The 27,083-nt window shown below is 54.6% G+C and overlaps 2 protein-coding genes across 8 annotated transcripts in view; both read left to right on the forward strand.

The window, feature by feature from the left end:
• The window catches only part of Capn5 (calpain 5), a 54,304-nt gene that overhangs the window by 14,163 nt on the left and 13,058 nt on the right, over positions 1–27,083 (forward strand). For 6 of the 7 annotated variants that reach the window (XM_087212001.1, XM_087212004.1, XM_004869661.4 and 3 more), the window contains exons 2-3: positions 4,248–4,448; positions 12,074–12,205. In XM_087212001.1, the coding sequence (XP_087068127.1) occupies positions 4,284–4,448; positions 12,074–12,205 (297 nt within the window). In that variant the 5' untranslated portion in view covers positions 4,248–4,283. Of the gene's footprint in view, positions 1–3,959; positions 4,095–4,247; positions 4,449–12,073; positions 12,206–27,083 lie in introns of those variants that run through there. The other variant, XM_021248239.2, reaches the window with a different exon arrangement.
• Positions 16,696–27,077, forward strand: Omp (olfactory marker protein). The gene has a single exon (XM_021248240.2). The coding sequence runs from the start codon at positions 17,863–17,865 to the stop codon at positions 18,346–18,348; it is 486 nt and encodes a 161-aa protein (XP_021103899.1). The 5' UTR covers positions 16,696–17,862; the 3' UTR covers positions 18,349–27,077.

Genomic DNA, 27,083 nt, shown 5'->3' on the forward strand with positions numbered 1-27,083 from the left:
TGAGGCTGGGGAAATTGTGTATCTACTATAAACATGAAGTTAGTTTACTCCACAGAAACAAAAGGCAACTGGAAGAATTTTTAAAATAAAGTACAAATGGGGACTGGGGATGTAGCTCAGTGGTAGAACATTTGCTTAGTATGCTGAAGTCTCTGGGTTTGATCCACAGTACTACAAAATATAAAAATAAATAAAATAAAAATGAAAAAAAAATCATTCAATTCCAGCCAGATGACATGCTTGTGGAAGGCTCCTGGCCTTGGCCTGCTTCTCCTTTGGTATGGTAGGCAGGGGATGGGCACAGGCTCTGAAGGATAAAGACATCTGGCCCACACTGAATGATCCTTCAGAGAGAACTGGACGGGGAACAATGCTTCAAAAGATGTCTTTATTGCCATCTCAGGTGCCCCCTAAAATATCACAGTGTCCGCCTAGGGCCTGCTTGGGAACCCCCAGCTGGATCCAGCTAACAGCCCAAGGACTTAGAAGTTCCTATGTGCTCCTATGTACAAAATGGCTTTGGCTGGTGGTTGTCACACCCAGGGAAGGCTCCCCAGGGTGTCAGCCTCCTGCAGCCAGGAACCATGGGCTGCTGCAAGATGAGTCTTCACTGGGCCCAGGCATACCAGGGCTGTCCCCACCACTTCCACCAGGTCCAGGAGCAGCAGGCCTGGCATGGGCAGACTGAGTTCCCCTAGAGCAGTCTGGGGATCAGATACCACTTTCTTCCTGTCCTCTGTAATGTAGAAGCTGAAAGTACAGCCAGGGTGGCTTGCTGATTGACAACAGCTCAGAGGAATCATGACTTGTCCTGGGCCATGCATCAGTGCACTGTGGGACTCAATGACTTGTCTGCAGGCTTCCTGCCAGCAGGTCCAGTGCCCTTGTTCTGACCCAATTCAGTGCCCCTTCCTCTATTTGTACTGCCTCCCTAGGCCAGGCCAGGTCCAAATCATACTGCACCTCTGGGCCTCCCAGCCTCCGCTTGAGAGGACCTCTCTCCTACAGAGCAGCCTAGCTCTGTGGCCAGCCTCCCTGTTGTGCCTCTGCACGAGCCCTATTCCACTCCGCCTGTGCCTGCTGGCACTCTAGGCTTTGAAACTCCGTAGAGACAGAACCCTCTGTGTTGGAATCTCCTATACCTGACAGGGTCTGGAAATTTCATCAGGGGTTGATTGCTGGTATTGACAGTCCTCAGGCACGGTGGACCAGAGTGTCCAGCATTCTGTTCTGTGGGTGGTATCTCTTTAGATGCTCACAGAGGCACAGGGCCCCTGGCACCTTACCTCCTCCTTCCACACAAGGACCATGCAGACCAGAGACCATGCGGCCTGTCTGGAGCCTCACAGCTTAGGTGGGGCCTGGGTAACTGAAGTCGGAGCTCGGTCAGGAGCAGGAAGAGGCTGGGCTACAGCAGAGAGCACCAGGGCTGCAGCCACCTCAGCCTGGACTGGGGTTGAGGGGGTGGGGGCTGGCACTCAGCCATCAGGAGGAGGAGGAAGGGAAAGGGAGGCCTGGGCTAATGGGAAATGGGAAGGGGGGCCAGCTGGGCCTGGGCTGATGGGAAATCGGCTTCCCTTTGGCCCTGCCCTCTTGAGCCTGTAGAGAAGCTCCTCCCGCACTCACCTTTGTGGGGTAGTCAGTACCATTCCTGAATCCCTGGCCCCCATCCTGAAGCTGGGGACACAGAGGTGGACAGGGAGTGGAGTGCACAGATGAGCACAATGTATTGAGCATTGTTCTCTGAGAGGCTCCCAGATGGCCGAGGTAGGGCTGGATTGTCGGGGGAGTGGCACATAGAGAGGCCCTGCAATAACAGTTTTAGGGAAACTGCAAGGAGCTCATAGCATCTGCATTCAGGAGGTGAGATGCAAGGATGAGATTGGCAGAGAACAGGAAGAGGGCAGCTGGGAGGCTCAGACTGGACACTTCATAGGGTGTCCAGGAGCTGCACTCAAATCTCCAGTCTTGAGGGGAAAGGCTGGTGTTGAGCTCTTCTGCCTCCATGCCTGAAGCTGCCAGGAGAGGCTGCCCACCCCTTGAGCCCAGGAGACACTGGCCAGTGGATGCCATGGGCAGAGACCTTGAGGGTGCAGGAGGGCTGTCTGGGCAAAGATGAGGACCCAGAAGAGCCCACATCGGCCTGGCTAGGAGGGTGAGGCAGAGGGGCGGCTGAGCTCACGCCCTCCACCCGCCGCCTGGCCCCAGTTCTGGGCCCTCCTGTCTGAGCTTTTCTGGGCCCTCCTGTCTGAGCCCCACTCTCTCCTCCCTGAGAGCAGACCCCCCCCACCCCCACCCCCCAGTGGTGTTGGCCCTGTGTCCTGGAGAGCAGCTGGAACTGCCATTCTCCACCAGCCTGGCTGTGTGACTGCAGCCAGCCTGCTCCCACTCTCTGGGCCTTCTGGGCTCTGAAATCCTGGAACAGGGAGAGTTGGCTTCTGGCTTCTGCTTTCAGTTTCTCTGATTTAATTCTTGCACTTAAATTGCTTCTTGAGCTACCAGCTGCTGGAAACACATGTGGTAATGATTCTGCTTGGTGGCTGTGAGCCAGAAGGCTCTTCAGGCTGCCCCGCACCATTCCCAGGCCTCTGAGGCATAAGGAGGACTGGAGGGGGTGGCAGAGGGGAGGCCAGAGAGGTTAAGTTGTTGACCTGATGTCAGACAGCAGCCCTGTGTGGATGTGAGGGCCAGAGATGAAGCAGCTGCGGGCACAGTGCAAGGGACAAGCCGGCTGTCACCCTGTCAGCAGGCAGGACGATGGGTGGTCCCTGCTGTCCATCTGTGTCCACACTCTGGCCCATCTCACTTTCTTTCTCCCTGTTTCTTCTCTTCTCTGGAGAATGTCCTCTTTTTCCCTCCTGCAAGGCCCCAGTAGAGCAGGGTGTTGGGGGAGGGAGCCCCACCTGCCCAGTGTGCAGTCAGTACTTTAGCCCACAGCAGGCTTGAGAAGCCAGGGTGGGGACATGAGGGTCTGAGGACCTAGGCTCCAGTCCATGCGGTGCCTGGGGAACTCTGGCAGGCCACCTCCGCTCTTTCTGGACAAAGTGCCCACCCAGCAGAGTTTGCAAGTGATAGACACAAACTTCTAGCCAAGTGGCTTCCACATGGTAGTTGCCAGCAGAGTGAGAGGGGGCTTGGTTGTTTCTCTCCTGTTCCTTTCCCCTTCTGGTCTACTTAACAGTCTCCCAGCCTTTGGTCAGTTATAATGGTGTCCTCCAGTTTTTGAAGCACTATTGTTCCTATTGTAGAGATGAGAAGTAGGGGCTCAGAGAAGTGGAGTGGCTTGGTACGACTGGATTGGCACCCATACCAGTCTTGGTCTCAAACCGTATCAGAAGCCAACCTACCGTGCTTCAGTTTTCCCTCAGGGCTGGTCTGGGAAGCTGGCCTGTACCTCAGTGGGATGACAGTGTCACCCTGGGCAAGCCCCAGAATGAGCAGGTCCAGGAGGAGTTAAGCTCTTGCAGCCAGATGGAGAATGAGGGAGAGCCTGGCATAAAAGGGACAGTCCTTCAGGTGTACAACTGTCCGAGCACCTGTCAGCACCCCTCTGTGCCATTCCCTGCCCTGCCCCCCACCCAGTTCTTCCCCTCCAGGTCAGTCCTGTCTGTGTCCCACGAATTTGGTAAGTAGGTGGGTACAAGGGACAGGGTACTGGCTGGGCCCCTGTGGCTCCTGGAGAGTGAATGGAGGACTCAGGACCCTGAGCCTGCTTTCTAGAGGATCAGAGACTTTGTTTCCAGGGAAGAATGGTGGCTCTGGGGTTCCTGAAACAGGATTTCTGCCCACAGGGCAGAAATGGGCCCCTCTGGAGGAGGATCAGAGCACATGCACAGCTGCTTCCCTGTGGGTGTGACACTGGCCAAAGTGCTGCTGGGTTCGGCTGCTAGTCTGATTCAGCCTGGGGAGCTCTAGGGAAGGCTTGTTAAACAAAGGCAGGGAGGGAGATGGGTGTGGCCTGGTTAGCCCTGAGCACTTGGTGGCCTGTGGCCTGGAATCACCTCCAGGCATCAGAAAGGAGAGGATCCCAGTGGAGGAGTCAGGCCAGTGGGCTCCTATCTCTGCTCTGCCTGGAACCAGCTGTGTGACCTTGGGTAATCCTTTATCCCTCTCTGAGCCTCTTCTCACCTGCATGATGGGGATGATGATGCCTGCTTCCCAGGGCTGTCAGGGATCACAGAGTGATGGGTGCACAGCAGGAACCCTGGTATCCCTGAGTGATGAATGTCTTGCTTCCTGTCCTCCAGGTGTTCCTGCCTCCTCTCTGTGTGGCAGCCGCCGCCATGTTCTCGTGTGTGAAGGCCTATGAGGACCAGAACTACTCATCCCTGAAGCGGGCCTGTCTGCGCCGGAAGGTGCTCTTTGAGGATCCGCACTTCCCTGCCACTGATGACTCGCTCTACTACAAGGGTGCTCCGGGACCCGCTGTTAGGTGGAAGCGACCCAAGGTCAGTGTGAGGTGTCCACTGGGGGCGGAGGCAACTCTCCATGGGCTGAGTCTGCAGGAACGTTGGGGTGGCCCTGCCAGGTCCTTTGATGTGGGAGTTGACCTGGAAGGGGAGCCAGGAGACTGGGCCCAATCCCATGGCCCCCTTATCCCTGCCACCCTCCTTTCTGGGGTCATTTTTGGGTTAAAATGAGATGATGTAACCTTTGTTTGGTAAAATGTGGAGTGATATTCAAGTATAAGGAATCTGCTTTCATATTACTATAAAAAATTTGAAGGGGTGGGGATTTAGCTCAGTGGTTTCACCACCTGCCTCACAAGCACAAGGACCCGAGTTTGATCCCCGGTACCAAAAAAATTTTAAAAAAAGATCTTGAAAGTCACTTCCCATATAAATGAATCATAATCATTAAGATGATTAATCAGTGATCATAGTGGTAGCCAGAGGTAATAGTGTCCACCTCATAGGCTTGAAACACAGCCTGGCACCCAGCACAGCGAGCTACTGCCAGGGGAATGGATTGAGATGGACTAGGGGGCCTCTCTTTGCTACTCCAATCTTGGATCCTGGCCCCTGGCCTTGGGACCTGAGGTCAGATCCTGTTAAAATAAACAAAGGGGTGTGGCCCGTGTGTGGTGACTTCCTCCTGTTGAACTCCAGTGCCTGCGTGGGAGGATGGATTGGGGAAGGGTCCTGCTGAGTGGATGTCCCCTGTGGGCCTGGGGGAAGGGGAGACTTCAGGACATGGTGGACCCGGGCTGCTCCCCAGGCTCTACAGCCTTGTAGGAGACCTTGTGAAAGTTGGTCACACTGAAGCGATTTAGTGAGGAAGACCGTGTTCTGCCCGGTCACTCAGGCAGGGAGGGAGCTGTGACTCTTGCTGCGAGATTCTCAGGTAAGTCTCTCAGAGCCAAAGGCCTGTGCAGGAAGCGCTGGGCAGTGGTGCCTGGCAAATGGGGACCTGCAGGCCTGGCTCTCTCGGCCATGGCACGGCTACTGGGGCACAAGCCACAGAGAAGTGAGGAAGACAGACTAGATGTGGGGGACCTTGGCACTGGCCCTGAGGCCATGGGAGCCTTCAAAGACATGGCTTCAGCAGAGACCACAGGGTCAGATTTGTGTCTTTACAGAAACCCTCAGTCTCCCTTGACCTTTTGGGAAAATGAAATTTGGTATTCGAGTTCCTCTCCTAGACTAGGTCTCCAGTCCCTTCTAACCCACAAATCCTGTGCTTTTCTTGGACTAGAACTTTTGAGAGGGAGGGAAACTGAGACTGGGAGGAGAAGGAACACGCCAAGATTGCCTGGGGAGTCCCTGGCAGAGGGAGACTGCACCCCAGAGGCCCTGGCCCTTTGGCCTCTGCCCAGTGAGCTTGATGGAATCTCTGGCCACGCAGGGCCTTGGTTCTCTGGAGCTCCCCAGAACTTCCTGGCCTGGCCACGAGATTTCCACTTCCTGGGTCTTGGCTCCCCATGCCTTCCTCCCTCTCCTTTGTTCAGTGGGTGAGGAAGGAGGCCAGCCTCAAGTGGCCTCTGTGAGGCCCAGTGCAGTGAAGAGCATGGACACTGGAGCTCTTTTCCCAGCTTGTGCCCTGCCCCTCGCTGCCCTCGTCCTGACCCGCTTCCTGCCACTGGCTATCTCCAGACCTAGAGGGTAAAGGCATTTATGACCAGTCCGTGGCTCTGGAAGGAGCCCGGGGAGGCCTGGCTGGGGCAGGCTGGATGGGCTGGTGGCTCTGCATACCTGTGCTGGATGCACTGCCCTCTCTGAGCCCCTTGCTGCAGAAGTTCAAGTCCTGCCAGGTCTCCTCCCTCCCTGGCCCCTACCAGGTACCACCTTCTAGTCTGGGCTGAGGGAGGCAGAGCTGTGCTGCCCTGCTGGGCCATGGGAGCATGTGGTTGGTGATGAGGGAGACATCTGAGTAAGGCCCAAGGGGAATCTATTCTCAGCTGGGAAGCTGTGCAGGGCCTGAAGCCCACGGGTAAACTGTGGTAGCCCAGGGTGTGAGACCATGTGGGTGGTGTGGTGATGACTGTGTGGGTGTAAAAATTGTGTGTGGTCACCGGGTTAGTGATGCACTCCTGTAACCCTTACACTCTGGAAGGCAGAGGCAGGAGGATTTCGAGTTCAAGCCCAGCCTAGACAATTTAATGACTTAGTAAGACAGTGTCTCAAAAAGAATCGGCATACTGGCCCATGTCTGCAATCCTAGCTCTCTGGAGGCTGAGGCAGGAGGATCAGCACTAGTTGGAAACCAGCCTGGGCTACATAATGGAATCTTGTCTCAAAAAACTAAAAGGAAGGGAAGGAAAGTGGAGGGAGGGAGGGGAGGGGAGGAAAAGGGGAAGGAAAAGAAGAGAGAGAGAGAGAGAGAGATCTGGGAATGTAGCACCATGGGAAGGTCCTGGTTCAATCCCCAGTTCCACACATATGCATGTGCCTCAGAAAAAAAAACCCCAACAAACAACTATGCAGGTACTGTCTACTGCTGAGGACAGGGCCCAGAACAAGGGGACCCCTTGACACCAACAGGGTAGGAAGTTGTGGAGCAGGAAGTGGAAGTCAAGTCTGTCTTTGTCAAGGGTAGGGCCGAACCAGCTCACAGCTATTAAATCCCAGCTGCTTGACCTTTGTCCAGTGAAACTTTTGCCTGAGGCAGCTATGTCTCTACTAAGTCCTACTTCCTGGGTCCTGCAACCCACTGTTTACAAACCGAACAGAAAGCCAGCTTTTTCTACACCCCAGGGAAGCCCACTTCCAGCTCCTCCTCAGCGCTGGATGTTTAGTGGCTTCTCCATTCTGGGAGGTGCTTCTTGGCCCGCTTTCTGGGCCTTCACTGTTCTGCCTTTCTTTCTCCCAAAGTGGAATGGGGAGCCCGGTGGGAGCCAGATAGACCTAGTTCCAGCCTTGACCCTACCTTACTGGAGGCCAGGTGTGACCTTGACCAAGTCACTTCGCTCCCTGGGCATCAGGTTCCTCAACTGTAAGTGGGGAGAGTGATTCTTGCTGACTAGAGTTTCTGAAGGTTGAAGTGAAGAGGGTACCCAAGGTGTCAGAGACATGGGAGATGGTGAAAAGCTTCCCTTGCCCATCCTGCCCACCTTTTCTTTGGCAACACAGGATCCAGAGGGTCCCTTCTCTTACTGACACCCCCTTCCCACACACACACACACACACACACACACACACACATTGGACTGGGCCTTGTCCTCTTTGGTTTCCACCCAGGGCACCTGCTGCTGACCCAACCCCTGGAGGCTTATTGGTTTTTGCTGTTCTTTTTAGGACTGTAGCCATCTCCTGCCTCCCTCATAGTCTGGTCACAGAGATAAGAGGCAAATGGGAACTGTCAGCAAACGCTGCAGGCTGGGGGATCCCAAGGGTGTGGACAGGAGCCCACTTTCTCTTCTTGGGTCTGGGCTGTGGTAGGGTGCAGTGTGCCCCCCACCCAGCGCTATTCTGGCATCAGCCTGGGGGGCCTTTGGTGGAATGCAGAGAGGACAAGTGGAAGTCCTTCCAACAGAAGCCAGTGTAGGACTCTCCCTGGATTCCCCCAGCTCAAGCCTGTGGCCCCAGCCTGCTCCCCAGGACTCATGCTCATTTACCAAGGAAGGCTATGCCCTTGGGCTGTGCTGGCCTCTGGAGAGAGCATAGCTGGTGATTTGCACCAGGCTTGGGCTGAGCAGCTCTGCCAGCCCGGAAACCACCCCCTGCTGGCCACTTGCCTGACAGAGTTCAGGCTTTAGAGGAGGTAGCCTGAAGGATGGGGACTTCCGGCAAGAGATGGGGCAGGGATGAGGAGAGGAAGGGCCATAGACTCGGACTCCTAAAAATGCTGTCCTTTGCTCCTGTCCCAGGCAGAGCCCCTGTGTCCTCAGCTGTTGATTCCTCCTGTGACCTTAGATTGTGGGACGGTTGACAGGTGAAGGTGGGTGGAGGAAGAGGTAGGGAGATGGGGGAATGGGATGGTCCTCGGTGCAGGTGTGTGTGTGTGTGTGTGTGTGTGTGTGTGTGTGTGTGTGTGTGTGTTGCATTCCTGTTGTTTGTGCACCGGGACTGGAAACCTGAATTTCCTGCTATGCGAGGAGGAAGGTGGCCAGGGCTGTGGCCTGAACCTTGCCAAGCTGGCATAGCAGGCTGGGTAAGAGTTTCCTGCAGGTGCAAGAGGCCATGCCCTAGAGGAAAGTTGAGCAGAGGAGCAGTCACCCCAGCCCTCAGATGGCCTGGCCCAGGGCTCACAGTGGCCCTGTCCAGGCCTGCATGTCACTCTCCTCCCTTCCTCTCAGGGACCCTCTTTGCAGCACCCAAGGAGTATGCAGACCCCGCTCACCCTGGAGATGGGCATAGCCTGGCGAGCCTGGCCCTAGAGCTTTCGGGCTGGTGTGGGAAACCCAAAGGCCAAGCCAGCAAGGACAGTGATAGCAGAGTGTGGGTGACTAGGCGTAGGTCCCCTTAGAAGCAGTGTGTCTCCAGGGGGGAGCCAGACCTTGTCTGAGGGGCATTTGGAGTCCTCATCCTGCCTGAGCCTCCCTGCCCACATCCCTCTCCCCACCTGATAAGAAGGTGGCAGTGTCTCTCCACCCAGCAGCCTCTCTGGTCCCTCTGGGCTTCTACCATCCCAGCTCTGCTCACATGGGCTCAGTTCTGGCTCCTTCTTCTCAAAGGCAGAGACCAACCCCGACCAACCCTGGCTTATGTCCAGCTGGTGACCTAGGACAAGGAGAGGGACAAGTGATGGCCATGAGAAGCCTAGCCCCCAAGGTAGAGGGTGAAGGCCTGGGCTGCATCTCACTCCTATGTAGTGAGACCCCCTCAGCTGGGTGTAGGACAGGGCAGTAAAGGAAGGGTGATTTTGTCATCATAAAAGCTAGCTTACTCAGAGGTTCTAGAGCCCGGCTACCTGAGTTGGAGTCTCAGTTCACAGCTTCTTGTGTGGCCCTGGCACGTGACTGACCTCTCCGTGCCTTGTTTCCTTTCTGTCTAACAGGGTTGTTTGGCACAGTGCTCGGCTCACAGCAGGTGCCTGTTCCTCAGGAGCCATTTCTATGACTGTTCTTTTACAGGTGCCCCAAGGTGTCCTCCAGACTCCAGGTACCAGTGACCTTACCTGGTTTCTCTGGGTTAAACTGGTAACCCCAGGCCTCTCTTGGCAGGGGTAACATGGCCCAGGCCTCCCCTCTCTGCTCCCTCTCAGGCTGCTGATCACCCCAGGTCACTGCTGTGCCCTGGATAGAACCCAGGAGCCCAGAAGCCCAAGGTCAGGCACTCCTGGTTTCCCTTTCAAGCTCTGGAAATGTCTGGACCAGAACCCTGTTCTGTGCTGTGCTTGTCCCCAGGTCCCTCTCGGCAGCGCCACACAGTGGGGAGGAGAGCACTGGTCAGGAGCCCTGCAGACCAGAATTTTCCATCTGTCCACTCCTGACTGTGGACATCACTGTCCCCTCTTGGGCCCGGCCTCCTCTGTGGGATGGGGCAATGGCTGGGGATCTAAAGTACAGAGGCATCTCAACCCCCCCTGCCTCCCCCCTGCCACGGGCCCTGATGATGCCAGGCAGTGGCTTTTCTCTTCCTGTGGCCCCTGTGGCCAGGTCCTCCAGACATGACCTCCATCCTCCATCCCACCTCCCAGCCTCAGAGCAACAGATGCGAAGTCATAGCTCCCTGTGGCTCCAAAGCTGGGCTGACTGTGGTGGGGCTGGGAGATAAAATGAGAGGCAGCAGGAGATAGGCCTGGGCTTCTTCCTCTGCTTCCCCAGAGATAAGGCATGACCTTGGGGACAAGATAAGGGCCACTGTGTCCATGGGTTCCCCTCGCCCGGGGATGACAGGACCGAGACCTCTGCCCTGGGAAAACTGCCCTACCGCACTGCCCTGAGCCATCCTGTAATCCCACCTGCAAGGACGGGTCAGGTCCCTCCCCATGTGCCCTCCGGGGGGGTTACAGTCCTTTCCTTGCCCCTGTAACACTTATTTTTCTGGGCAGAGAAGTCCCAACGCTTTATGTGACCTGAACATCCTGTGCATCGTTTTCCCTGTTGAGTGCTCCACCACTGCACCTCTGTGGAGGCCTCACACAGCCCTGCAGGGATAACAACAGTAGGTCTCCTTTGAACGGATGAGGAAGTGGAAGTGAGGAGAGGTTGGGCCATTGGGCCAAAGTTGCACAGACAGTAAGTGGCAAGCAGGAACTGAGGTTCTGAGTTCAAGGTTCTGCTGCCCTCTGCCAGCTGCCTGCAGTAAGGCCTCAGTAGCTATGATTCTGCCCAGAGCAAAGCTGCTGAAGAGCCAGGCACTGTGGCCTTCCTGTGCCTGCTCAGCCTCTCATCTGTGAGATGGGCATCCTGCCCAACTCTCAGGGCCATGATGAGGATCGATCATGGTACCAGCAGGATACCTGGTGCCCTGAGAGGACTTAGCACCTCCCTCAGCCCTTGTTGTTCACTCCCATGGCTCCATGGAGTGAGATGCTGGAGGAGTAGAGGGGCTGGGTGGGGGGCTGCTGAACACGGGTGGCTCATGCAGCCACAGATGCATCCTGCCTGGCCTTGGCAAGGCAAGGGAACTCCCATGCCCAGGCCTGCCACAGATGGCCTGTTAGCCCACAAGGGGCAAGGCAGGCTCTCTGGAGCTGTGGACCATCTGTTCACCTCTGCTCCCCAGGCTAGGGCCAGGGCCATGTGGCCCCTTCTGCTGCCCTGCTCAGATCTATCAGCACCCAGCTCGGGCTGGTGGCACAGTGGGCCTGGGGGATGCCAGGAGGCAGCCCTTCCAAATTGTCTCTCTTTGTGCTAAGGCCAAAGTCCATGGGACCCTTAGGGAAAACTCTGAAGATTCGAGAAGCCCAGGCCAGGGCTCGGACCTATGCAGAGAACAGCTGGTCCTGGAGCCCGCCTTCTGGGCCTCTCCAGCAGACAGCAAGTGGCTTTCAGAAGTAGGAAGGACTGGGCCCCGGGGCCAGCAGGAGGATGTGAGTCATTTCCCTGCCCTACAGCTGCCCCTACCTGGCTCCCTGCACATCCTACAGGGCAGTCCCTCTGGCCATGCCTGCCAGTCTCTATGGAAAATCCAAATGACTTTCTGCCCCTCTTAGGCATTTGTGTGCTGTGTGCCTTTGACAAATCTCTGCCCCTCTCTGAACCTCCATTATTCATCCATAAAATGGAACAGCAGCCTAACTCCGTACTCCTCAGGCAGAGGAGGATCAGCTGAGCACACGAGGGACATGCCACAGGAGACCTGACCCGTCCACTCCCCAGTCTCCCCTCCCTGTGCTCGTCAGGCTCTTTGGTGTCTGTCTCATTCCCACTGCCCACTTTGTTGTGATCATGGGCCTCTCAGCATGGGCTGGGACAGGGAGGGCCACAGGGGAAGATGGTGGTGGCCCGGTTCAGTTCCCTGACATCCTTCCACAGTCTTTGTTCATCATCACACCTTTGGCAGAAGAGTGCTCAGGCCAGGGAAGAATAGGGTGTCCCAGAAAGGACCTGGGCAGAACTGGGTTTGGGGAGCAGACAGGTGAGCCCTGGTCTGCGCCAGACTGCATCCTCCCTGTGTGCTCTGAGGTCCTTTACCTGCTGCAGGGGGCCCTTGTGCTCCTCGGCTCACATTCCCCTGCCTTCTTGCAGGACATCTGCGAGGACCCCCGCCTCTTTGTGGATGGCATCAGCTCCCACGACCTGCACCAGGGCCAGGTGGGCAACTGCTGGTTTGTGGCCGCCTGCTCGTCACTGGCTTCCCGGGAATTGCTGTGGCAAAAGGTAAGCCCTGGGGCAGCTGGGGTTCCCACAGCCCAGTTTCTCACCTTCTTGTGGCAGATGGGACTTCCTGAAAGCCAGCATGAGGGCAGGGGTGGGGAGACGCTGGGTCCCTCAGGATGGCCGAGCATTGGATTTGCCTTCTTGACCCATCAGCTAGGTATCCCCAGGGGCAGGGGCTGGAATTTGTTCTGATGTGTCCCTTCCTCCCCACTGGGGGCCTCCTGTCCCCAGAGCAGAACATATACCTGTGAAATGTGGAAGCCTTCTACTTCATTTTTGGTGTGGAGACATCATTAACAGGGCGCAGGGACCCCTGCCCATTACCTGCTGTGTGCTTGGGCCAGCTGCTGTCCTTCTCTGAGCCTTGCTTTTCCCAGGCCAGTGCGGGTGGTCCAGATGATCCTCAGCTTCATGATTCCTGGTTCTGTGATGCTGGAGTTCTGGACCCCACCCAAAGGATTGCAGTTGGAATGAATGAGCCCTGCTTGAGCCACCTGATCTTTTGTGGCAGCATTTGGCAATAGGGCCTTAAATCCAGGGCTCAGAGTTTCTTTCCTGGGGAGGAAGGGAGGCTGGAAAGGAGGCCAGACACATTCGGCAGGGATTGCAGGGGAGACCTGTGTTCCCCTCCCGGCAAATACAAGTCATTGTCCCATTCTCATCTCTGCCCTTCCTGCTCTTCCTGCAAAAGAGATGCAGAGGGATGTAAGAGCCCAGTGTGTCTGAGTCTCCTGGTCTTGGGTTTGATCCTCAGTCTTAGTAAATGGAAGCTTTGAACGTGGTTACTCATCTGCAGAATCGGAGTAGCTGCCTCTCAGGAGGTGTGAGGCTGGAATGAGATGCTGTTACAGCATCTTTCACAGCACAGCCCTCAGTGAAGTGCGGCTGTGATGACTAGCTTTAGGGCAGTTACTCCTAGAACGTAGGGGCGCCCCCATGGAGCACAGCGAGTCTTTCCTCTTCCTCCACTATGCCCCTCTGCAGTCAGAGGGAGCTGTGTCCTCAGCCAAGGCTGGGACTTTGGCAGGTTTCCTGCCCTGTGTCTTCTAAGCTGGGTGGGCATCCCTGGGGCCTGACCCCTGCTGGTCCTGTAGGGGTCAGGAAGCTGCATGCTGTAGGCTCTAATGGCCCTGGCAGAGGCCACTACTGCATCCTATAGGTGTGGGTATTCATGGGACATCCAAGCTGGGGAGTCTCAGAGATCCTGTTTCTTGTGGGCTTCAAGTGGATCTGGATCTGGAGTAGTTCTCTGAGTAGAGACCTGGTCCCCACCCTGCAGCTTCCAGGCTCCAGCCCCCTTCTCTGAGCTCAGTACCAGGCCTTTACCTCTGAGCCCTACTGGTACCTAGGTGAGGACTGGCCTGGGGCTGGAGGTGGCACGTGGGAGCCCTGAAGGGTTGACTCCCCACCTCTGCCTGCCCGGTAATTGCCTGTTTATCTGCCATCTCCCCTCGAGGTGAGCTCCCAGAGGGTAGAGCAGGGCCAGCTTGTCCCTCCCCACTGAGCCTAGTGGTGGCATGCACAAAGAGGGCTCCAGAGAGGTTTGGAAGGAGAGGTCTACCCCAGATTGTTGGACCCAGCTACTGACCTGACCAGCTGCCTGCTGCTCCCCAGTGGTCAGTGGGCTGGAACCATCTGAGCATGTGCAGGGAGGGGTCTCACAGCTGTGCCCCTGGCTGGGCCTGTCCTACAGTCCCCTGCGGCAGCCTCCCACTCTGCTGGTGGAGGAAGGAGACCACAACTCAGTCAGGAGACCTGTCCTTGATGCTGTGCCATCTTCAGCAGCCTTATTTTTATCCCGGGGCTGAAGGTTCCTTCTGCAGAGGGTGGGACCCTAGCCCAGGGGTCTCAAGGTTGCCAGGGCCTGGAGGCTGATCTACAGTAGCTTGGGTAGTGCTGGGGAAGGCTGGGGTAGGGCTGGTGCTCTTGGCTAATTGCACTCTGCCTCTGGGTGCTACTGTGGCAACAGTCTCTGGGTCCCAGAGGAGGCCCCGGGGAGCTCATTACTGTGCTTACGTCCCCTTCTGTCCCCACTGACTGGGCTCTGTTTGTTATCACCCCTCACTTTCTGGGCCTAGTTGCCCTGTAGGGCCTCCCTTGCCCCACCTTTTCTCTCCCTGAAAGGGCAGAGGGGCCGGGAGATGTTCAGCCTGACTGCATCCTCACCTTCACCCTCCAGGCTCATAGTCTGGATGCTGAGCCGCAGGTACAGGTGTGTCCTACTGGGATACACATGTCCCTCCTCCCAGAACTCACCCCTTACTCCTCGTCCTTGAGGCCTTGGGACTCATGGGTACAGGATTCAAAGACAACCAGACCTATGATTCTGGCTGGCTCCCTTGGCCAGTCACATTCCTTCTTTGGCCTCATTGCAACCCAGCACATAGGATGGTGGGAAGAGGACAGGCCCTTAACATGTAGAAGTGGCTCTTACACTTAGATCCCCTCCTGGCCAGATACTTCTTGGTAGTGGGCTCCCCTGCCTAGGGGATCCCTGGTCATTATGGCCTTCCCACCTTGCCTACATGTTTCATGAGGGCAGGGCAGTGGACTTCAGGTGATCAGACTCTGTGAACTTAAATCGGGATGTGACAGTTTGGATGGGCATTGCCATCAGGCCTGGCCTAGGCCAGATCCAAGGTCTATAATGAGCTTGTCTCCCCGGTACCTTGTGCAGCCCAAGCAGGAGTCAGGTCTGCTTCCTGCTCCGCAGCCTGGGCCCAGGGTCCATGCAGGGGAGCCTAGATATGTGCAGGGCAAGAGTTGCAGGGAGAGCAGTGCTTGAGCAGGGGCAGGAGAGGCACAAGATGGTAGGGAGTTTGACTTAGTTCTAGTTAAATGTTTCCCATTCTATCCCTGCCCTGTTATGTAAGCAATCCACATTCACAGTTACTTAGTTCATTCGGTGCTCATTAATGTCCACAGTACACAACTAGATACTGGGGACAGAAGACTTTAAAAAGTATAAAAGGTAAAAAGTCATATGACTATTGTTGCCCAAAAACAACCATACTTGAGGGTTTTCTATATTTCCTTATGCCTTTTTTTCCATTTGGGATTAAGGAGGATTTTGTTTGGTTGGTTGGTTTTTATGCACATTTTTGCAATTGTGTATGCATGTTGGGAGCTTGCTTTCTTGAATTTATTCCTCTGCCCAGCCTTTGTTGGGTCTTCCCAAGTATCTGGCAGCTGAACAGAGGTCTGTGGACATTGGTGGTCCCAGATACCATCTGCATCTTATGACGTCTTCCTGCCCCTGGGCCACAAGCCTCGACACACACCTTCTTTCCATCCCCTCTCCCCAAGGACCATCCCCTGGCCCTTACTGCCCTCTGCCTCCCGCCCTGTGAAGCCCGGTCCCAATGTCCTTCACCCTCAGCCTCCTGCAGGTCATACTCCTCTGTCCAGTCTGCGACTAGGCCTCCCCTGGAGTCTTTATTCCCCTAGATCCTCACTAGCAGAAGCCACCCCCCCCCTGTCCTCTAGAATCCAGAAATGGGGATCTTCTTTCCTCAAGGACTGCTTTCTCACATGAGTCCAGCCTGCCTGCATGCTTTTAGCTCCCCACTCTCAACCCACTGTTTTGCTGTCCTTTGCCACCCAGCTACCCTGGCCTGTTGCTCTGGCACAAAGGGCCTGGCACTTACAATTTCTTAGACTTTTGTACCCCAAGAACTGCCGTATTCTGAAGATTACTGTGTCCATGTGGCTATTGCATACACTGCCTCCACCCATTTCCCTAGACTGAATTCTTGATTTCTTCTCCAGTCACCTTCTTCTCCCGCCTTGGTCATTTGGTTCCATAGCCACGCCCTGGCCTGGAATTTCTCTCCATGGAGGGCTTCAGTCAGAGGCCCAGTTCCCACCTCTCCTGGCCTCTTACCCCCTCCCTAGCCCAGTGCAAACCTGGTCCAGATCTCATTTTCCCATTGGCAAGTACCCCATGCTTGCTCCTCACCTGTGCTCCATCCTCTTGCTGTCCTTGGTCTGGGGCCCTGTGGTTCATCATTTTAGCTGTTCTCTCATCAGTGTCACTCATTCATTCATTCATTCACTCACTATTTAATGAGCATATCTGAGAACCTTCTATGTGGCAGGTCCTATTCTGGGTGCTGGCTTAATGTGATGAATAAGACAGGCACAGTCCCTGCCCTCTTCAGGAGTTATGGTCTAGTGTGGGGACATCACAGACACAAAAACCACGCAAACAGGATAGCTCATTGGTAGAGTGCTTGGGTAAAAGGCTCCGGGTTTAAGTGCCAGTGTTGCAAAACAAAACTAATCTAAGCAAACATATAAATAAAATGCAAAATTTAGTGCTGGGAAGAATAGAATCTCTCCTCACAGAGAAAAGAGAAGCCCCCAACAATAGCTTCTCAGCCAAATTGTTCTCCTCTTCCCTGCTTTTCCAGCTACAAAATAAGATTCTGAGAACAGGTGGCTTAACATCTTCCACCATGCGGCTCTCTCCAGTTACTGCTGATGGCCCCTAGAATTGACCCCAGGGCTTCAGGTGATGTGTTTATTTGTTTGTTTACTTTTGTGGCACGGGGAATGGAACCCATGGCCTCACACAAGCTAAATGAGTACTTACCATTGAACTAGACCCTCACCTGAGGATCTGGTGCTCTGTCTTCCTTGGTGCCCCCTGCTGTTCACTTACCCCACGATACCACTAATTGACAGCCTCCGTCTAGCAATCGATTATGCCTGTGGTCCACCAGACCCCTCAGATTGTTTTCCATTGCTACACCTTGGGTAGTGCCTCTGTCCTGTTTTCTGGGTGTGGCACATCGTGACAATGGCCCCTCTCCCTTACTGCTACCCTCATAGCTGGGCTCCTGCCTCCTCTTGGTCACTGGGGATATAAACTTTCACCAGATTTTTCTTTGGCCTCCAGGCTCCTGGGAGGAGGATCAATATAGATGGAATAGGTGGTGGGGTTTTAGTAGAGGTGAAACCTGCTTATGTGGCTACCATGGGACAAGGCTGAGTCCGGGACCACCAGGTTAGAAGGAGCTGGTCAGTGGGTCTCAAGACACAGCCCCTGCAAAATGCAAATTCTCAGCAATGTTTCTATGCCTTTCAGGTGGTTCTGATGTGCCCTGAAGTTTGAGAGCTTTGGGTCCAGGTGGGAAATGATGGTGGCAGGGCTGAGGTCCTGGCAGTGGGAGTAGAGAGGAGAGTTCCCAGGGGATGTGGGAAGCAGAGTCCACAGACAAGACACACTTCTCTCTGGTCCAGCCCGTACCCCCAGGGGTCTTCCAGTCTGTCCTTACTGCCTGTGGCAGGTGTGTGGTCCCCCTCCCTCTCTGGCTCCCTTCTTTACAAATAAGCAGCTCCCAGCCCAGCTATTGTAGTCAAGGTGGTTGCCACAGCAGTTGACATCAGCACTCTGGCCCCCGAGGAGCCTGTCACCTTCCTGCCTGCCTGAAGCACTGCATTACTGCTTCTATGAGGAGTAGAGAGGAGGTGTTTGGAGCCTCCCACCCTCACATACACATACCCCATTTTAAGAACCGGGTGGAGCAGGGAGTGGTGACAAGGGGACAAAGGGTGGGGACTGGGGAGGCGGAGTCCTCCGGGGCGGCCTCTTCTCTTGGCATCTGAGGCCCCAGCCCACTCAGCTCCTAGAAGGCCGAAGCAGCGCTTGGGCCATGGCAGAGGATGGGCCAAAGCAGCTGGAGATGCCACTGGTCTTGGACCAATACCTGACCAAGCAGATGCGGCTGCGCATGGAGAGCCTGAAGCAGCGTGGGGAGAAGCGCCAGGATGGTGAGAAGCTGCTGAGGCCAGCCGAGTCTGTGTACCGAATCGACTTTATCCAGCAGCAGAGGCTGCAGTTTGAGCGCTGGAATGTTGAGCTGGACAAGCCAGGCAAGGTCACCATCACAGGCACCTCTCAGAACTGGACACCTGACCTCACCAACCTCATGACACGGCAGCTGCTGGACCCCGCTGCCATCTTCTGGCGCAAGGAGGACTCAGATGTCATGGATTGCAATGAAGCTGATGCCCTGGAGTTTGGGGAGCGCCTGTCAGATTTGGCCAAGGTCCGCAAGGTCATGTACTTTCTCATTACCTTCAGCGAGGGGGTTGAGCCTGACAACCTCAAGGCCTCTGTGGTGTTTAGCCAGCTCTGATGGCGGCTACTCCCTGCCTCCCTGCCACTCCTCCTCTGGCCCACCACCCTCCCCCTACCTAGACTTCCGCCCATGTGCATTTCTGAGGACTTTCTTCTAGCTCTCAGCCTGTCCTGGGCTTGGCCAGAGACCCCCTGAGCCCCATGTTCTTCCTCTCTGTGGTGCCTGTGCTCTGGCTCATAGGAAAGGCCCACAGCTCCATGGTCTAAAAGCTGGACCATTCACTGCCACTGCTGCTGTAGATGATAGATGCCTCGCCGGTGCTACCATGGGCGGAGGGAAAGACCACAGGACTGCCTTCCCTGCTTCATTATGGTGGAAACAGACTGAAAGAGACTAAGAGAGAAAGAGACAGAGAGAGAGAGAGAGATCCAAACCACCCGCCATCTGGCTTCCTCCAGGGACAGGGAGACTGAGATGCAGGAGCAGCCTCCTCCTCTGGGAACCCAGCAAGCAGGTGTTTGCTGCCTGCTGGCCATAGCACCCTTTACTGAAGCCCACATCAGGATTTGAACACCCGGCCTGAGGACCCAGGAAAACACCGCTCCCAGCATTGGGCTGGTGTGATCCTACAACACCTCAAAGCCCTCAGGACATGGGGTAGTGTTGCTGCAGGTTGGTTTTGGTGGTGGGATTAGCTGGTTTTGCAGAACTAGCTCAGGTTCCTGTGACTGCAAGCATGAAAGTGTGAAGGGCAGTTTGTCAAGTTGAGTAAGAAATCTAGCCACGGATACATGTAGGTATATATACTGAGAGAGAATATGTGTGTGCTGTTTTTCATACAGATATATATTAGAGTTCTATACCTGCCCTACACACAAGTCAACCTGTAGATTATCTGTTGAATAATTGCTGTTCATGTGTGGTTCTCAGCAGGGGCTTGGCTGACATGACAGTGGTTGAATCCCCCTTGGTGCAGGGATTCCTTCTGGGAGATTTTGTGATTCACTCAGAAAAGGAGGAAACAGTTTAGTAGAGAGGAGTCCAAAGTCAGGCTTCTGTCAGCTCACTGTGGTGGGGGCAGGTGTTTTGTCCTCCTGAAGCCTCTCTCACCATTTCCCCTGCTGCTTTAGGGGTGCTCTGGTGGGCAGGGAAGGCCTGAGGGACTGGTCCTGCTCATTCATCCCTTGGGTTATGTTCAGAAGTGGGCTGGAGGCAGCAGTGGTGTGACACTCTGGCCTCTGTGGCCATTGGGAACAACCCTCTCACCAAACAGACTAGAAACAGGCTGGGGGCACGGTTATCAGCAGGTTCAATTCCAGCCCCAAGCTTCATTCTCCTTCACATTGCACAGGCCCAGACCCCCTTTTGAGGAGGGGCCTGATCTGCTGCCTGGGTTCAGCTAATAGCCTCTCAACAAGTGCCCCCAACACCCTGTCCCAGAGCCAGCCATGTGTTTTGTCCCTGGCCAGTTGTGTGTCTCAGACATTTCTCCTCCCAAAACAGAGCCAGGGCACTGCCGCTTGGGCCTGAGAACAGTGCGTTGAGAGCTGAGAGGTGGTGGAGCGGAACCATCCCTGGTGGCTGGGGCTGCTGGAGGGTGAGCCCCAGGTGTTGGAGTGGATGCTAGGGGCAGGGGTTGGCTGACGGGTGAGTTCTGGTCCTTTGAAATATACAACTCTGAGTGTGTTGGGGGCATGCTTAGAGATGGCCTTGCCTGCGGCCATCACTGCCTTATTCTCCACTGAGGGTTGGGAGCCCTGCAGGTAGACCCCTGGGCAGGGGCTCTTCTGCCTGTTTTCTTGACCTCCCCCGGCAGCTCTGGGGAGACTCTTGGTCCAGACTGCCTGTTCCCCACCCTGCCACACCCCATCAGCCCCGTGGGGTCCCCAGTGTTTCTGCTGTTCTGCTGTGCCTGCTGTGTGTCCCCAATAAAGGCTGTGTGCCCGCGCCTTGGTGGTATGTCTCATTGTGAATGCTGCTCCCCCCTGGAGCTGTGTCCTCTGCCTCCTGCATCCCCTGCCCTTTCCTGCTGCCAGCTTTCAGGGATGAGCCCAGAGCAGTCAGGTGACTGCAGACCTTATATCAGGGTTTCACAGGTCTCCTGATTTTCTAACAATAGCCCCAGACCAGCCTCTGGGAGGGGTATAGAGGGAGCTGAGGGAGGCCAGGGTTGACTGCGCAGGGGCAGATGGAACATAAAGAGTGGCCAAGGAGGCAGTAGGAACAGCCCTGGGCCTGGGTTTAGCCTGGCTTCCCCTGGCCTGGTCACTGATTGGCTGTGTCCTCTGATGGACCTTGACCTTCCAGAGGGAACAGCCTGGTTCTGTGAAGCCCCTTCCTGTCCTGCTCTTCTGGCAGTATTAAACCTATAACCCAATAACACTGAAACTGGCACTGATAGCCACGAGCCAGGCCACACTAGTGCCCCATCAGTCCTTCACACCTCTCTCCTCTCAGCATCATTCAAATCTTCTCTTGTGGACAGAGACAACCAAGACCCAGAGGAGGAGACCTCCTTCCCAGCTTCCAGAGGAAATGGGCTTGTGGATCTTTGACCCCACAACACTGATCCCTGGGAAGGGCCGAGGAGATGTGTCCTTCCCGCCATGGGCTCAGGCTCAGCTAGGTGACTTCCTTTCCAGAGACAGTCAGAGGCCGCACTTGTGGTTCTGCCCAGGAATGACCCTGCTTCAGAGCTCTGCAGCTGTGTCTCACTGCCTCTCTCCTTTACCCCAGAGCCTCCCTCAGCTGCCACCTCAATGCATCCAGAGACCCCTCCCCAGCCCAGCAACCCAGTTTCTCAGAAGTCTCTGCTTCCTGAACACACCCCTCCCCAAGCCTGTCTCCCAGCCACCAGCCCCAGCCACTCCTACAGGTGCCTCTGGAGGAGGGAAGGTCCCATTAGAGGAGGAATCCAGCTCTCCTTGGACAGCAGAAGTGGCCTGGCTCTGTCCCCAGAGCACACCATAGGGAAATCACCCATTTTCCATAGATAACACAAGAAATGATAGGCCAAGGAGACTTGCTACTCCCTGAGCCTCTGCCCCTCAGAGGTAGGGTATCCCAGTGGTGAGGGCCCTAGTCCTGGGCAGCCACTGGCCAGCTGTGTGATTCTGGGCAGCCTCCCCGAGCCTCCTAAAGGTTGAATGAGTTAATATGTAAAGCATTTGAGCTCCACAAAGCTGATGCGACACCCTCTCCTTTGTGCCTGTTGTTACTGCCCCAGTTACTGCTTGTTCTTCAGATTATTCTTTTCTAAATTTTATTTTTATTTTATTAGTACATATCTGCAGTTCATGCAGTTTCTTCAAATTATTCTAAGGAGGGGTCAGGAGAACCTGTAAACTGAGCAGGTACTGGAGGTTCTGAGGTGTGAAGGGAGTTGCCTGAGGTAAACACAGCAGGCCAGTGCCCATGGCAGCAGGGAATGGGGCCTGGAGAGACTGTCAGGCACCGGCCTGGCCTTGTAGTCCCAGAGAACAGTCTTGGGGTGCATTCTCTACCACCCTGCTCAGCTCAGATGGTCAGCTGAGGGGGTGCTTAGCCCTCACATTGAAGCTGGGGAGCAGAGGTCCACGGGAGGGGTCTGCCCAAGTCTGGGGACCTACCTGGGTCTTGGCCTCAGCCAGGGTGGGAATCCACCCTACATGCCCAATCCCTGGGGAGCAGATGGTGACAGCACCCGGTCTTCCTGGACTCTTCCAGTCCCAGCATGAGAACCCTGGGGGATTTGAGACTCTTGGAATCAGAAGCTGAGACCCAAGGAATCTCAGAGGCTCAAACTAGGAGCCCACTGAGTTTCAGGACTCAGACAGGCCTGTGGCCCACCTTCCCTATCTTGGATGACATGGGAACCCCCTTGCAGCCCCCTTACCTCACAGCCCTGCCTGTGTTGCTCAGAAATGCTGTGAGCCAGCTCTCAAGGTCCCAGGCAGAAATTTGGAAAGCCCCCTCTGTGTGTTCCCACATCTGTACACACAATGTCACAGGTGTGTGTTCACATACAGGTCCTGAGCAGGCTGCCCTCCCTAGGATCCTGACCCTCTCCTCTCTGTCACATGGCCTGCGCAGTGTCTGCATCTGCTGCTCCCCCCGGGGGCTGAAATCCAGCCCCTAGGATCTGGGTGGGAGCCCCAAGAAAACCCAGGAGGTAGAAAAATGGGACACTGTCCTCTTGGGAAGGAAGATAACCTGGCATTCCCCCCCCCACCCACCCTGGGGTTACTGCTTGTTGTGCAAGTGCCCACACGGGCACTCCATACACCAAAAGGACAAATCCTATGTGCAGAGCCCTCTACAGTGTTTCAAGTACCTCCGAGGCTATCTACTTTAGTTCTCATGGAGGTAGAGTAGGTAAATGAGCAAATTGAGGCTCAGAGAGGTAGCCTGGTTCAAACTTAAGTCCCTGTCATGCAGGAGGTTGATAATATGGTGTTAAGTAGTGTCTACAAGGTCATCAGCTGGTTGGGAGCCTCACTGTGATCAGCATGGGGGATTTTCCTCTCAGTAAGACTCTAGTCAGCTTTGAAGCTGAGCCGGGCCCTGTCCAGCATGCTGGGGACTGGGGAGGAGTCCAGCTTGGCCCCTGTCCCTATGGAGCTCCTCCCTGTCATTGAGGAAAGGGACAGGCTGGTGAGCCAAAAGGCGGCTCCTCAACTGTGCCTGGGAGTAGCCCTTAAGGGACAGGGGAAGGGGATGTGAAGGCAGATGGACCCACACATAGAGGGGTGAGATGCCACAAGGCATCCTGGAGTGGTTGGCAAGCATGGTAGATTTCTGCAGGGCCCACAAGAGGCATGTTGAGGGATGAGGTGAGGACCAGCAGAGCCCACACATAGGGTTTGCACTGCCAGACTGTGTTGTAGTGTCTGTGGTGATGGGGAACTTCAACTATAGACACCACAAGAGTAGGGAGCACCTCTTAATATGCTCCCTATACCCATCTCTTTACGACAAGGCCTGTCAGCTACTCCTCACCCCAGCAGCTTATCACTTCATCTGTAACCAGTTTCATGTGGATAAAGCTGTGAAAGATAAATGCTCATGAAATAACAGTAACCATGATCCAATTGAGATATTTTAGAATAATTCCTTAATGCAGGTGGTGTATCCCTTCTCCACAATCCTTGGGTTCCATAAGTGTTTCAGATTTCAGTTTTTCATATTTTGAAATATTTGCATATGCTTTAGTAGTTGAACATCTCTAATCTGAAAATCCAAAATCTGCAGTGCTCCAAAATAAAAAATTCTCTCAGTATGATGTTCAGCACTCAAAAAGTTTCAAGTTTCAGATTTTTGAATTAGGGACAATCAAATTGTATCATCGAATACCCAGCAAGTGTTCTAATTTTCAACTTGTGCCCCAAATATGCATGCACATTACAGTTTGTTTGAATGAGATCCAAAGATTCATAATTGCAATTGGTTGATTGCCCTTCTTTTTATTTTTCCTTAAAGTTTATTTACAAAAGAAACTGGGTCATTGGTCCCATTGGATTTCCCACTGTCTGAATCTTATTTACGGCACCCTTGCAGTGTTAACATGCTCTCTGCTCCCTGCATTTCCTATAAACTAGTATTTGGCTCTAGAGGGTTTATAAGGTCCAGGGACAATTGTTTTTTGGCATAGTGCTTCATAGATGTCATGTTCTTCATTCTGGAAGTGGAGAATATCTGGTTGTCTTATCTCATGATGGAACAACCCATCAGTGATCATTCCCTAAATTTATTCAGTGGTTGCAAGGTGGCCTCAATGTTATCATTTCTTCCTTGTTTCTTAGCTGGAATTCTTTTCCAGATAGAGACCTCACATCACCCACTTTTTGGTTACCTTGTGGTACAATGTGTAGAACAAAGGCAGGATCAACGCTAAATTCTTCCCCCTGATTTCTCAGTTTCCAAAAGACGAGTTGATTCCTTACCTTCCTCCAACAGTGACTGTTCTATGTCATCATGACCTCGTAAACTTGATCCTATTGCTGTGTTTTAATCTATTTCATTTATCCTTATCCTCAGAATGGACTTGGAGTCTGAAAGGAACCTCTTCAGGCTACCTCCTGACTCCTTCAACATGACCCCAGGAAGCTTGGTGGCTTCCTTGACTTCTGACATGGCCAGATGTACACTGGTAGGGTGTTAGTGTATGTACACATGGGAGCACATCTGCCTGGATAGTCTTCTCCCTCCAGCTCAGTACCCCACTGGCAGCAGAGGGGCTGAGCAGTGAGAAGGCTGTGGGGCCATGCCAGGTCCACTGGCTGGGATGCAAGAGGGGAAATTGAAGGGCCGGGGATTTAGCTCAGTGGTTCCGCTGCCTACCTTGCAAGCACAAGTACCCGAGTTCGATCCCCAGTACAAAAAAAAAAAAAAGAGGGGAAATTGAGGCCCTTGGGATACCTGACTCTGGATCCCCAGGCCCTGGAGCCTCATTAGCTTCTTCTTGAGCCATAGAGAGCTCCGGGCCAAGCCCTGAGTTTGTCTAATGATCTTTCTGAGGTCCCAGAGTACCTTCTACACCCTGCAACTGCTGCCTGCCTCCCTCCTTCCCCATGCAGTCCAGAGCACTCAGACCAGGACCACAGGGGAGGAAGGTGCAGTGGAGCCATGGGCCCAGCCCCTGCTCCCAGCTCTCTTGCTGGGATCGCCCCATGCATACCCCATCTCTCTGAGCCCTTGGGCAGCTCCCTGCTTCTCTTGGAACTCAGCCTGCCCATCTGTGCAGTGAGGATGATCGTTCCCAGCCTGCAAGGGGCTCATTTTTGATATAGTTTTCTGTCTCGACAGCAAAGTGGGAAGAGAGCAGTTGGGGGAAAGGCAGGCTGGGAGTTTGTTACTTAAAAAGGGCCTAGCTTTGCAGAAGGTGGGGGAGGGGATGGGGGACCAGAAGCAACGGGTCTTGAGCCTCGCTGGTTTTCAGACACAGGATCTCAGGCTCTGAAGCCCAGGTCACCTATGCCTGGGGCAGCCTCTCCCAGCCACATCCCTGGCCTCATCCCCAAAGCAGAGGGGTGATATCGTAAACAGCCCAGCCCTGTGTCTGGCACAGCGCAAGGCGACATTAGTGGCAGTGGTGCCTCTCTCTGGATTAGCATTTTTATTTTCTTGGCCTTGAATGTCCACTAGGGAGCATTTTGCTTTGCCAAATATCCCTGTTGATGGTAGGAGGTGTGTAAACAAAAGCATCTTTAATGAGCATGGGGATGGGGAGTTACAGCTCATGCTGGCCTAAGCTCTGAATTGAAGAATTGAAACTCCTGTCCTTTGCCTGGCTCAGCCTTCGTGCCTGGGGTCCCGCTCTGTATACTGGGGTGATTTTCTTCTAGAAGGAGCTGCTCAGCCACTCTTGGTGCTGTACTCTGTAGTTACCCTGACCTGGGGAGGGGGGCTCGGGGTGAGGGGTTTGCTCTTCCCTGCCCAACTCCTTCAGCCCAGATTACCTGTCTGTCCTGGTATGCTTGGGTCACACCCTATGCCCGCTCTCAGGACACCTGCTTAGACCTACTGCTGGCCTCTAGGGTAGCCCCTCTCGCCCCTCTCTTTTCTCCATGGCTCTGCAGGAGCCTCAGCACTTTACCCTGTGCCTACCTCTCCCATCAGCCTGGGGTTCTCCTGAGGGCAGGGACCAGGTCTAGTGCATCTGGGTGCTCAGTGTCCGACATGGGTTTGAATCCTGGCTTTAGAGTCACTTCTGTCTGCTCCATGGCGAATGTGTATATTTTCTGGCAGAGCAACCCTAGACAAGTTACTTGCCCTCTCTGAGGCTCGGTTTTCTCATCTGTCAAGTAGGGATGGATGGTAATGATCTACCCTCATGGGGTTATTGTGAAAATTAAATTGAGACGGTCCGTGCCATTCATAGGCCCTGTAAATGATGATGCCCTGTAAATAATAGATATTAGCAGAGTCCTAATCAATGTCTATGAATTTATTCATTCAATTAGCATATGTGTATTAAGCTCACTCTCTTGGCCAGGCCCTGGTGAGATGCTGGGTATATGGTAGTGACCAAGACTGATAGGGTCTTGCCCTCAGAGAACTGATGTTCCAGGGGGTAGTTTCAGACATTGAACAGTGTCAGTGGGGTATTTAATGTATTTAACTCAGTAAATTCAAGTATCTCAGAGGAGAAGTGCCAGGGGCTGTGACTCTGGTGGATAGGGCTCTGGCCTGCCCTGGAGGCAGGGAGAGCTTCCTGGAAGGGGAGGATAGACATTTAAGTGGGTGGGTGAAGAGGCAGAGCAGACAGCTGGGGAGCTTGTGGAGCAGGGAGCTGGGTGGGGCTGCCACTGGGAGTAGAGAAAAGCGGCTGTGGAGGTGGGGACATGATTATGTCGTTCTGCTGCTGTGGGAGTGGCCAAGGACACACGTTACTGCAGATGCTGTTACAGAGGTAATGGGAGCTTGGGCCAGCATGGTGCCAACAGGATGGAGAGGAGGAGAGAGGTTTCAGAAGAATGCTGGGTCTAGAGCAGCCTGCCTGGAGGGCACAGGGAGAGTAAGGAGGCCAGTGCAGAGAAGATGGGGGAAAGATGCAGAGAGAGGTCCAGGCGGGGGGGAGCTCACAGGGAGGCATAGCTGGAAGGGACCTCAAGGAGCCCCCAGCCCCTGCAGATTTGGGGAACCTGGTTCCAGGAGAGGAGACAGGCTCACTGGGTCCCAGCTGCTTCATGACCCAAATGGGGCACAAGCTAATACTCCTTCTCATTCTGGTTACTCAAAGGCACACCTCCCTATTTCCTCAGGAGCCACATATGCCACTCAGTGTGTCCCCATCCTGTTCCGCTCTCCTCATC

Source organism: Heterocephalus glaber, unplaced genomic scaffold (assembly GCF_053883595.1).
Source record: "Heterocephalus glaber isolate CG9 unplaced genomic scaffold, H.glaber_assembly_v1.0 deba00001428, whole genome shotgun sequence".
Classification (NCBI taxonomy): Eukaryota; Metazoa; Chordata; class Mammalia; order Rodentia; family Bathyergidae; genus Heterocephalus; species Heterocephalus glaber.